Source organism: Sprattus sprattus, assembly GCF_963457725.1.
Source record: "Sprattus sprattus genome assembly, chromosome: 10".
NCBI classification, from domain to species: Eukaryota; Metazoa; Chordata; class Actinopteri; order Clupeiformes; family Clupeidae; genus Sprattus; species Sprattus sprattus.
Genome location: NC_137908.1, coordinates 17267529 through 17279205, shown reverse-complemented (window position 1 = coordinate 17279205; position 11677 = coordinate 17267529). Strand labels below are relative to the sequence as shown.

General features: G+C 39.8%; 1 protein-coding gene across 1 annotated transcript; it reads right to left on the bottom strand.

Annotated features, from left to right (window-relative positions):
- Window positions 1-518: 518 nt before the first annotated feature.
- arl8ba (ADP-ribosylation factor-like 8Ba) lies at window positions 519-9945 on the bottom strand. Its single transcript, XM_080846393.1, has 7 exons — window positions 9773-9945; window positions 4979-5059; window positions 4565-4638; window positions 4282-4375; window positions 4078-4145; window positions 1749-1819; window positions 519-1589 (listed from the first exon to the last, which is right to left on the bottom strand). The coding sequence occupies exons 1-7, from the start codon at window positions 9893-9895 to the stop codon at window positions 1540-1542; spliced, it is 561 nt and encodes a 186-aa protein (XP_080702519.1). The 5' UTR covers window positions 9896-9945; the 3' UTR covers window positions 519-1539.
- Between the last annotated feature and the right edge of the window lie 1732 nt (window positions 9946-11677).

Genomic DNA, 11677 nt, shown 5'->3' with positions numbered 1-11677 from the left:
GTTATCTCGTTTTAATTAACACAAGTCTGTTGAAAATTAGGGCGTATTAGGGTCTTTTAAAACGGAGCCAAGTATTACCGAGGAAAAATCCTTTCCTTAACTAGGAAACTCGGATATTCTGAGATGAAGCACTCCTAGTCCTAAATGACCGAGAAAACTTCAGAATAGCTGCAAAATGCCACACGGAGACCTACATATGCACGGCTAATGAAAGGCACTTGGGTTATGTTTCTTTCTCAATTTACGACTTTAATCTCGGACATTCTGAGTTACTTCTTGGAATATTAGGCCCCTTCCACAGCTCCGTATTTATTCTTTGAAAATGGCCCTAATATCTCGTTGTACGAGATGTAGCTATAGTACAAATACAGGTCCGGAGGTGTTGTTGACAACTCAATAAAAATCGCATGATGTGCTACATGGATATGTTCAACTTGGACAAAACCATAACAAAGAAGAAGCACACACAATTAATGAAACATCTTTCATACACTACAATCTGTTTTTTTACTGTTTTATTTACAAAAGTGCATTGATAATGGTGGGGTTCCAAATACTTGGCTATTTAATGAACTGAACTTACTTTACACAGAAGTTAAAGCGGATTCATTTTTGCATTTTGATAATGACAACGGTACAATGAGCTACATTTAAAAGCATGCCTTTTTATTTCTTAAACAGACAAGATGTCCTTCTCTCCGTGATAACCTTAGTCCAGGTAGGCACACCTGGTACATAGTTGTAGCAGAAGAGGTGAGGGATTTTGCACAAGGCACTTTTAATCTGCCTCTATCCAAGCTCACACCTCACAAATATCACTATCAAAGGCAGCCCTCAGCTGAACCTTTAATACATTCACACATCTGTTCTTTCAAATTACACTCGCGTATGTTCACCTTAAATAAAAACTTAATAGTCCAACAGTTGGGCTGTTTCATTTACTTCATTGCTCTAACGTCATTATTATTATTATTTTTGTATCATTTTGCTTTCTTATGGGAAAACACACCATTTTGGCAAAAAAAGGCAATACCCATAAACAGACTACACACAACATGACAAGAGGCATCCAAGTCCACTTCACCACCCCCTGGTCTGCACACAGCCCCATCCCCTAAGGATCCAGAGAACTTGGGCGAGTGGTTCATCCAGCCTGCCACTGGGTCATGAAGGGGAGGGTCACAACCTTTCGGTACATTGAAGGACAAAGGGGTAGACGGTTGGGGCCACTTTTGGCTTCAACTTTGGACTACCAACTGGCTTCCTGAAATGGACTATCTGAACTAGCACATGGCTAACATTCTCTTGGTGTCTTGACTTGAGGGGCATACTCCACAGGTTTGTGGGTGCACATACAAAACAGTTGAGGGACGAAGATCACGGCGAGACGGAACTGGGCGAGAGCCTGGGAGATGGGGCAGTGGGATGAGTGTGTGCAGGATGGAAAACTGTACGTCAGAGTGAGCAGGAAGTGGCATGAGAAGAACATGGCAGCAGAAACAGCTGAGATGCAGTTTGTTTGTTTTTCTCAGGTTTTCCTCAGCTCCTTCGTGATTTCGAATGCTGGATCAGCCACTGCAGTGTGATATCTGTGAAGTGAAGATAGGTCACCATCAGTGGGAGACTGCTGGTACATGCTGTTCTTAAGTGATGAAGCAATCACTGTGCAATCACTGTTCAAAAAGTATGTTTGGCATGAGTGGCTTGACTTGAGAAAATGATAAACAAGTGACTGTCAAAGGTCTTACCTATATTGTCTTTCTCTTTGCAGGAAATTGAGTAGCAGCAAATCTCCCTGTCCTGTATGGCTGCCAAATTCCTAAGGAGATAAACAAAATAGAATGAGGTGTACTCACAAATGTGATTGAAACCCTCCTGATCCAACACGACAGTCAGTTAGAATTCACCACAAGAGTAACAGTGAACACTGCTAATTCCTGAACCACTAGATGGCAGTGTTTTTTTTTCTGGCAAGAGAACTTAAGGCCAATGACACTGACGGAACTTTCTGTGACGTACATGGTTGCTTGGAGCAAACTTTTTCCACGCGACCAGAAACAAGACAAGGATGGTTTAACTGAAACAACTAAAACACAATGACAGACAAACACACACCATCCCCAAGTGTGGAACTCATGTAAATCACACGGTGCGGCAACCACTGGAAAGATCAATCACAAAAACACTTTTTACCTCCAGTGCAAGAAAAGAGGTATGTCAAAAATGATTAATGAACAGGTAATGTACTCTAAGGGTCATTCTACTCCCTTCCTTTGACTGAAAGTTACAGCACACTCCAGCCACTGAGGATATGGTTAACACACACCATTTTACCCTTTAAAACAATCAGATTTTAAAGCTACACTAAGAGCAACATTTTGTCACTTTTTGAGTTGTGATATATAGACAACTAGTTTTGGCATCTTTGTCAAATTTATTTTCATGGTATAAAGTCATGTAAAGGACAGATAAGCAAATGTTGCTCTAGGATATGCACTATGGAGTTTTGTGCTTCAGGCCAGAAAACCATAAGAAAATGAAAGAAAATCTTTACCAGAACATTTCTAGCTTTATCACCAAAAGATAATAGTTAACATGGTAGCAAGCTATCACTGGTGTGAACTGGGCTCTTTTTTAGGTAGTTGGCCCACTAGCTTCAGGCCAAAACCTCTTACTGCTGCTTTTACCCACATTTTAAAGTTATAGGGTATTAAGGTATAAAGTGTAAGATTTACAGGGATCTATTAGCAGAAGTGGAATATAGTATTAATAATTGTTTCTTTGTGTATAATCATCAGTAACTACGAATCATTGCGTTTTCGTGAGCTTAAAATAAGCCCTTCATATCTACATGGGGTCAGGTCACCTTCCACAGAGGCTGCCATGTTTCAGTAGCTACGTTTCTATGCTGAAGTGGCGCCAGTTTGAGACGGAGAAGAAAGAGGAATCAGTGGTTGCTGGTGCTGGCTAACCATTTTCTGTTGTGAGAAGTCTGAGAACCCAATGTTTGACAAACAAATGGAGAACCATCCTTATTTAGCCGAAGCCGCAAGGGCGCGTGAATCCTCATCGTTAAATAAGCAAAAACATGAAATAAACAAAAATTGAGACAGGCGGCAGCAGAAATCAGCTGCTGAACATTATTGCCAATACAAGTATACCGTTACACAAAAAAGCTGTGGAGCTCGTGTCAGCCAACAACTAACAAAGCCAAACTTCACAATTAACAGTCCATGGAAGCTATGACATATAGTTTTAAAGACTTAATAGCTATATCTCTCTCCAAAGAAACCTCATCACTTGATACAGTTTGGCTTCTCAATGCAATTGTAGATGAGGACATCATTTTAGAAGTAGCTACTGGTACTTCTACTACACGCTTGGGAAGAAAGGGGTAGGGGAGGAGAATTCAGCTTGTTGCAATCTGCAACCTCACCGCTAGATGCCACTGAATCCTATACACTGCATCTTTAAACAACACCAACTAGCATTGGACAAATCTGATAGTCTACATTATTCATGGGTATTATTGAAGACATTTTGATCTAGACCGCAATCAGTTACTAGCAGTAACCAGTTATACAAGCAAAGAAAAATAACAGAGTTAGTCATTTGACACTAAATGAGTCATTTCCCCCCCAAAAAAGACATTAGCAACATTCAGAACCCGACATCCCTTTCCTATCACTTCACCCTTTAAGACAGACCATGCAAAACAGTTCACCTGCAAGTTAAAAGGTGGAGTATGCTTTTTCCCAAATTGACTGCGCTTACTTCCAACCACTTCCTTTCACAATTGAAAATTCTAGCTGCTTACGTGCACTGTTAACAGTAACTTCTGGTGTAAACCCACAGAAGAGAGCTTCTGTTTGAATAACACAGGTTGACTTTCTGAACTGAGACTAAAGCCAGAATACAGACAAGCTAAATGTATGTGAACTTCTAATTGTTCTTGTAATCCACAGACCTACTGGTACAGAAAGCTTTTACCTTTGGACCATATACATTAAGTTCATGCTCGGACAACAGTTCAAGACTATTTGGTCTGTTCTGCACTGATCATTTGATCTTACTTACATCTTCTCAATGAGCTCTTTCTCATCCAGTGCAGTGGTCAGATCTCTCTTATTGCCAAGCACCAATACCTGCAAACACGGCATTAAGAGAGATTTTGTGAGAGGACAGTCAAACAAGTCCCAAGGTAAACAGGGACAGTATCTCAAGCACACATTATGTTTACAAATTACAGAAAACTGTAGTTCGAGTCATGGGCTTGCATACAGGTATTCCTTGTAACTGAGGCTTGTCTAGAAGATTGTGAAGCTCATTCCTGGACGCCTCCACCTTCTCTCGGTCTGCAGCATCCACCATGTACCTGAGGGCAAGAGTATGAGCCTTAACGTCACTAGTCTGTTTTACTTAGCCATCAACAGCATTTAACACAAACAAATGAAACAAGTCCCATCTCCACTACAGTTAATCATACCATATATGCCACTTTTTACACAGGTCTGATGGGACGCAGGTGACCAATGATGCCTAGTGAGACAAGTCATCTACTTACACTATTGCATTGACACCTCTGCAGTACCTCTCCCACATGCTTCGGAACCGTGGCTGCCCTCCTATATCCCAGATCTGATCACAACATCAAAACATAAGCTTGTGGTGTTTTGCAGGATAAGATGTACTATTTCACTTCAAAACATAAGCTTGTGGTCTTTTGCAGGATAAGAATCTATTTCAATTCAAAACCGTTTGTTGAATGCTGAAGTATATGAGGTATACTTGGTTGGAACAAACAAATCATTGCATAACAGACAGATCTAAGCAAGAACTGCTAATATTACAACAGCTGTAAGATAATGGGGCATTAATTCATTCATTACCATTTTTTTTAGCAAATGACTGCTTGAAGCTACTTGGGATATGGCGAACCATATCAGTGCTGTACCGAGTGTTGCTGAGGTTACCATACCTTAATTGTTACGTTTCCTTTTGTGACCTTCCTCATGTTGAAACCAACAGTAGGTATCATGTCTTCACTGAACTGACCCGACTAGAATACAAGAAGAAGAAAAAACATCAGCTGCATGGTTACTGGCTGTCAAAAGACAATGTTCAATCCCAATATGACCTTGCCTCTTTTTTGAGTGGTTTCTGCGTGATTGTTCCATTTTCCGAGAATTTGCTCTGACCAACAACCTAATTCTGAGTTGATACAGTTTCAGTATGCAGGATATACCGACCTTCACAAAATAATTTAACTTGACTACAGGGCAAAATATCTTGTTAAAAAGTAAATGTGAACATCTTCTGTGGTAGTGCCTAAGCGCATCACATTTTTCTGGTCACTGGTAATAATGTAATATTTCTCCTCCCTCATCATAATAATCCAGTTGCCTTGTTAAAGTGATTAAAATAATTAATGCGAAAATGAACTACGTGCATGCAGCCACAAAAAGATTTCATACAGAGAGAAACAGTTCAATTACATTCAAACAAGATAAGCATGAGGCTGAAAGTTTCATTGCTTAAGTCACTCTGTCTTTCCTGAAGAACACTGAAGGAGATACAGCATCATTGATAAGAGCCACTAAGAGCTGGTCAGATGCAGCTTATGAAAGGTCATGGGGGTGTGCTTCCTTTTGTTCAACTCAATAAGGAGCCAAGTGAGTGTGTAAGTGAGCAAGCCTTTGTCTGGCTATAGGCACATGACTGATGCATCACCTGACTAAACCAAGCTGCTGAGTGGAAATGAGTGCTTTGAGTCTTGTGACACTGGCTCAGTGGAGGTCCAGGCTAAATTGGTGCCATAACACATGATTTTCTGCATCCCTTGCGTAAAATATTGTCCTCCAGGAGAGGTGGGAGTTGGGGTTCCCTCTTGTTTAAGTTGTGGGTGCCCCCTAATTGTGTCCGATGGCACATGTAGCTTGTGCCAACACATTCTACAACAATATCACATCCAGTCATATCTGCACAGACTCATCTAAAAATTCATGATCTTATATACACTGACCTTATCAAAGGCACATGTTACCAAAAAAAAAAAACAGCCTGCTTGTTTCTGAGTGAAATTGAGACAGACAGATTGGGACAGACAGATTGCCTAACTTCTGCCACTGCAGTGCTGAAACAACTTGGAGTAATCTGTTTCAGGAGACCAAATCAATGGTTGTGCTTGACACACATATTGACAAAGTTTACTTTCTGCTACAGGTGATCAATTCGAAACAGTGCAGACTTTGGATTCTTGTATTTCCTCACCAAAATTCACAAACACAGACTAATCACAAAGCTTTCCCCTGTGTGTAACTCGCAACACCTGTTTTAAGCTGCAGTTACTTATAGGACAGGGCATAAACAGGGAGAAGCCAAATGTTACCAATTCACTTTGCATCTGTTTGTAATTCCATTTGTGCTGATAAACCTCAATAGGTCTGATTCTGCATTTACAGGACTTAACTGAAGGTTGATTGGGATATACAGAGTGCCAAAGCTCACTGGTTGCAGTGTAGGCTTTGTGATGGTCAGCAGTCTATACATTGAGAGCCCACTTCAGTTTCCCATCTTAAAATAGCTGATTTGCAGTTACAGGCAATTAGGTGACATCAGAAAGTCTGAAGAGCTGACCATCAGATATCACAGAACAGTGCTCACTTAAATAGGATAACAGGAACTCCACCTGTGGGTGTTCACAAACACACTTTTTGAAGCAGCCACGTATAGCCATCTAGCACTCACATCTAGGGATGCAAATTATCGATTAATTCATTAATCATGAGTTGATAATCTTATCGATCGACTTTCGATTAATTGATAAGCGGCGTTTTTCACCTGAGTTTCAGTGCTTCAATAGGGCCTTTACAAATATCAGCTAAATAGTTGAGTTATTATATTACATTACATTACGATAATTATATTCTATTCTATTCTATTATACATTCCTCAAGTAATTATGTATTAGGAAAAGAAAGCAGAAAAGTTTTTTTATGGTATAACAAAATGCATTCTTTAATTTAAAACAAAGAAATAAATTATGGACTGGCTCAGTTCTTGCATTTGAAACAGACATAAAAAAAAAAAGAAGAAATTAAATAGAGAGCCAAACAGAATATTATTGAGCCTATAGATTATGAAGAAACTGCATCTAGGATATTACAAGCTAAATAGCCAACACAACTCTCTGAAGTTTAACTCGCGCTCACGGTAGTGAGGGATAGAGTAGTTACATTCTTAATGGCAACCCATCAGGCAAAGGTAAGCTAGCCCGCTAACGAGCTAGGTATATAATATCATTAAGCCTGAGTGAGCTAGTCCGCTATCAAGCTAAATAGCCAACTCAACTCTTACTTACTTACTTACTAACTCTCATGAGCCAAACTCGCGGGCACACGTTAGCGCGGGAGTAAACAGAGATATTCATATTCATAGCAAGGTGAGCTAGCCCGCTAACGAGCTAGGTAGCTAACTCTATGAAGTTTCAGTGAGCTAGCCCGCTAACAAACTAATAGCTAACCTGAGTTAAGACTAGCCTTAACTCGCGGCAGTAAGCGAGAGAAGGTATAATACAGTGTAGCTGTGATTTTAGGTTGACCAGGTGAACTGGTGGCGTCATGCAGGACAGCAGCATGCACAGTGTTCAAATGATAACTGAGTGAGCTAGTGGAACTATTGTATTTCAATACCGCATTACACAGAGAACATTTGACTTCTTTGCCTGAATTAACAATGTTGAAGTGGTCCCACACCGCACTTCTTTTCGCTCGCTTCATTTTGTTTTCAACCGGTCTCTCGCGCTAGCGCCCTCTAGCGATTAATCGTGATTAATACATTTTGATCGACCAACCTCTTAATCGACAATTAATCTAAAGTCGATTAATCATTTGCATCCCTACTCACATCACTTAACAAGCTGACCATATTTATGCTTGACAATTTTCTCTCCTGATTTTGTAAGAGAGGCGGAGAGTTTACTAAGAAAATAGAACTAGTTGCCTCCTCAAATAAGAGAAGTTGCTGAAATTGTTTCTTTGTCATGTGCATGCATGAGCAGTATTCCCTCACTGAATGACCCTCCCTAGTCTGCATGTGTGTCGTCCACACAAGAAACCAGCTGTGTGTGCAGACCACCTGCTTTGTGTCCTTGAACAGCATCTTCACTATCTTGGCTTGGCAAAAGGTTGTACAATCTATGGAATATGGCTAATTGACAGTCAACATTATACACTGCACTGAAGGGTTTACGTAGGGTATTTTTTAAATAATAACGTGAATAAGTACACAATTAACCCCTTAACCTCTATTACCTTTTATTGATAATAAATACCCTTTTTGATGGGTGTTCTAGCTCTTGTTGTACTATATCGAGGTCAGGTGAGTCAACCCCCCGGCTAAAAGACACGGTTTACAGCTGTCAATGAGAACATGTTTTATGGTGATGCCTGTTCGATCGTGTTAATACTTCTAAGGAGTCCATCACGATTAAGAATAATGCATGATATTCCGCCATTATGTTCCAGTCTTTAATGTACGAAATGTGCTATATAAATACATTTGCCTTGCCTTGCCTTGAGTATTTAAGGCAATATTAGCGTAAATGACATTAACTTGTCGAAACACTGTCAGGCTTCTCGTTCTTGTTGTGGGTAGTTGAGAAAGACTTAGCTAACGTCAATTACACCATCAACGCTGCAATGCAATGGCAACTCTAACATAAAAGCGAGCTAAATTGTTAGTCTCCAGTCTGACAGGTTTGTTTTCCATGTGCTTATGAGTATGAAAACAGTTTCAAGTTTCAGATCAAACGATGACGCAAGGAGACGCCCGATTCTTTGTAATAGTGTGATACACTATGTTAGCTGTTGCTTTTAGCGGGAGTTAATCATACGGTTTACGTTAACACGTTGAAAAGTAAGGAACAGAAATAAATAACGTTACAAAATTTCACTTGACACTTTTCCCAATTTCTTTGACTAGCATTACGTGAGTTGCCTAGCATGACGTTGTGATGCTGGATGACAGTTAGCTAGCCTAGCTATCAAGCTGGGGAAACGTTAACACATTTCCCCAGCATACTAATAGAAGTAAACTTCGTACCATTATAAAGTTATATTAAGTAAGTTTACTAACAATACTTCCTAATGAAATATATTATGGATGGTGTCTGTTCTAATCTGATTGCGTTACAAATATGCAAAAATAGTGAGGCCATCATAATAGTTAACATTAGCTAAGCACCTTAGCTAGCTACATTAGCTAGGTAAATTAACGTTACTTGATAATTCAAGTTACACTGCTAGCTATTTCGTGATGTCAACATAGCTTGAGCACAGTGCATCCAAATCTGCCTATACGGTGTGCTGTACATGTGTTAGTGTTATCCCACTGCAGTATCTTAGATCAACTAAAATGAAGTACCGGTCATGTACACGTAGCTTAATCTGTTGCTTGACAGCTAAGTCAGCTGCCAGTAGCTAGCCTATGAAAGCTAAATTAGCTATCGCTAACATTAGTATAGGGCCCTACGTCAACAAACTCTTAAACAGAATTAACCCAATTTATGCTGGGATCTTATTGCGAAATTCGAGATAAAATAGAATTTCACCACTGTCCTGGCTGAAGGAATAAGTGGACTTCCGTTAGATGATCACGTCAAGTTAATTATAATTTACTGAGCTACATTACGCCGATGTTAGCTATTTATCTGGAAAAGGTGGCTAGCTAACATTAGCTCACAGCTAACCCAACAGGTCGAGATTAAACTCACAGCAATCACATTGACGAATGTAGTTTTCCCCGAATACTGTAGTCCGACTAAAGTCAACTCCATCTCTTCCTTCCAGAAAAGGGACTTAAACCAGTCCAAAAGACGATTAATTAGAGCCAACATCCTGAAATATTGGCAGCTGACTACCCTAAACGGAGACTGCCAACAGATTCCTCCAGTAGCGCAATGTGCAGTAAAAGGAACTGTCTCTTGTCATATGACTCACGATATGTTTTTATGGCGTGCTCCTTTGCGTCGACGTACGATCATAGCAACCGGTGTCTACTGGGCAGGATGCGCTATTGCTATCCATGGTTCTGCTCATCACATCATGGGCAACTTGAACACATGAAGGATCAATTTAGACAACATACTTTTTCCCAAAATGTACCCTATAGCCATTCGTTTCTCCATCTTAGTATGGACTGCAATGTCAACGTTATGACATTTTTCTGGTTTGTTTGATTAGATCAAGTAGCCTAGAACGCATAAGGTAAGTAAGTGCAAGATAGTTCATAATACCAGAAGTTAACATGCTAAATGGGCAAACCACCTACTTTAGATACTAACTACCCCTTTGTGTTGTGGACTTTTTAATGTTGTCATCAGTGCAGAGATTAGTCATTGTTACGCCAGTGTGCACGTGGGAACAGCGCAATCGGTCTCTCCTAGGAGTAGACTACTGCTGTCTCTGCGTCCGGTCATCACCATGCACAACACGAGCACACGAAGGACCAATTTAGGCAACACACTTCTTTTCAAAATATTCTCTATAGCCACCAGTTTTACCATCTTAGTATGGGCTGCACTGTCATATTTATTGACTATTTTTGCGATGTATTTTATCAGATCAAGTAGAACGCACGAGGTAAGTAGGCCTACAAGAGAAGACGTGCTACATTGTCAAACCACCTACGTTAGACACTAAAACTAGCCCCGTGTGTTGTGGTCTTTTCAATGCTGTCATCAGTGCAGAGATGAATCATCAGCAGTGTACAGCAGACACGAGATCCCTTAGGGACACAATGGTACATCTGCAGCTTAGCCTGGTCCACTCAGTCATACGGTGATTTGGCATTTCACATAAATAATATTTAAATTACAATAGGAGCTCAGGTGGTAGTTTCACATGAAATAAATGAGAATAGGTTGATGATATAAAACTGTACATCAGCTGTTTAGACTGTACAAAGTCCTGCCTGTTTTCTGTATATGCCTTCCCATGACTGCAGTGAACTTAATATGGAGAACCATGGTTGGGAAAGATTGCATCTTTAAAGGTAATGTAATGTAAATGTGTCTTAAAGGTGGGGTCCCAAGGAGGATTCAAAGTTTTTGGGTAAAAGAACACAGAAATGCTAAACTTGTTGCCTTCACCTTTCCTCAGACAGTGAACTCTTGTAATGTCTGGCCCTGCAAGACTATTCATAAGTATAAGCTGGTTCACCATTAGAACACTATAGTGACTATAGTTTTGTATGAATAATTCATTTAAAAGGTGTTATTATAACAGCCATTTTTCAGCTCTGCAACAGCAACAAGCAAAACAGTTCACATCAAAACAACAACAACAAAAATACACTTCATTTTTCAGCAATATACTGGAAATTGCCATCATTAGCAAAGCAAACAAATACATATCAAGATTATCTCATGAATGGCCATAAGTAGCCTACAGTAGGTACAGTGCTGTAAGATTAGAATGAGCGATGTACAAATCCACAAAGCAGTCCTTCCAGAATCTTGAGAGGGCTTGTTGTAATTGTTGCGGGAAAAAAGTGAATGAATTTGCAATGAATTTCTCGAAAATTGAGGTTTAAAATAGTGGCAATTTTTAGTTAAATCAAATGATGCAGAAATTCCATGATTTTGCTTTTGTTTGCAGAGATATTGCTGTAATAAAAG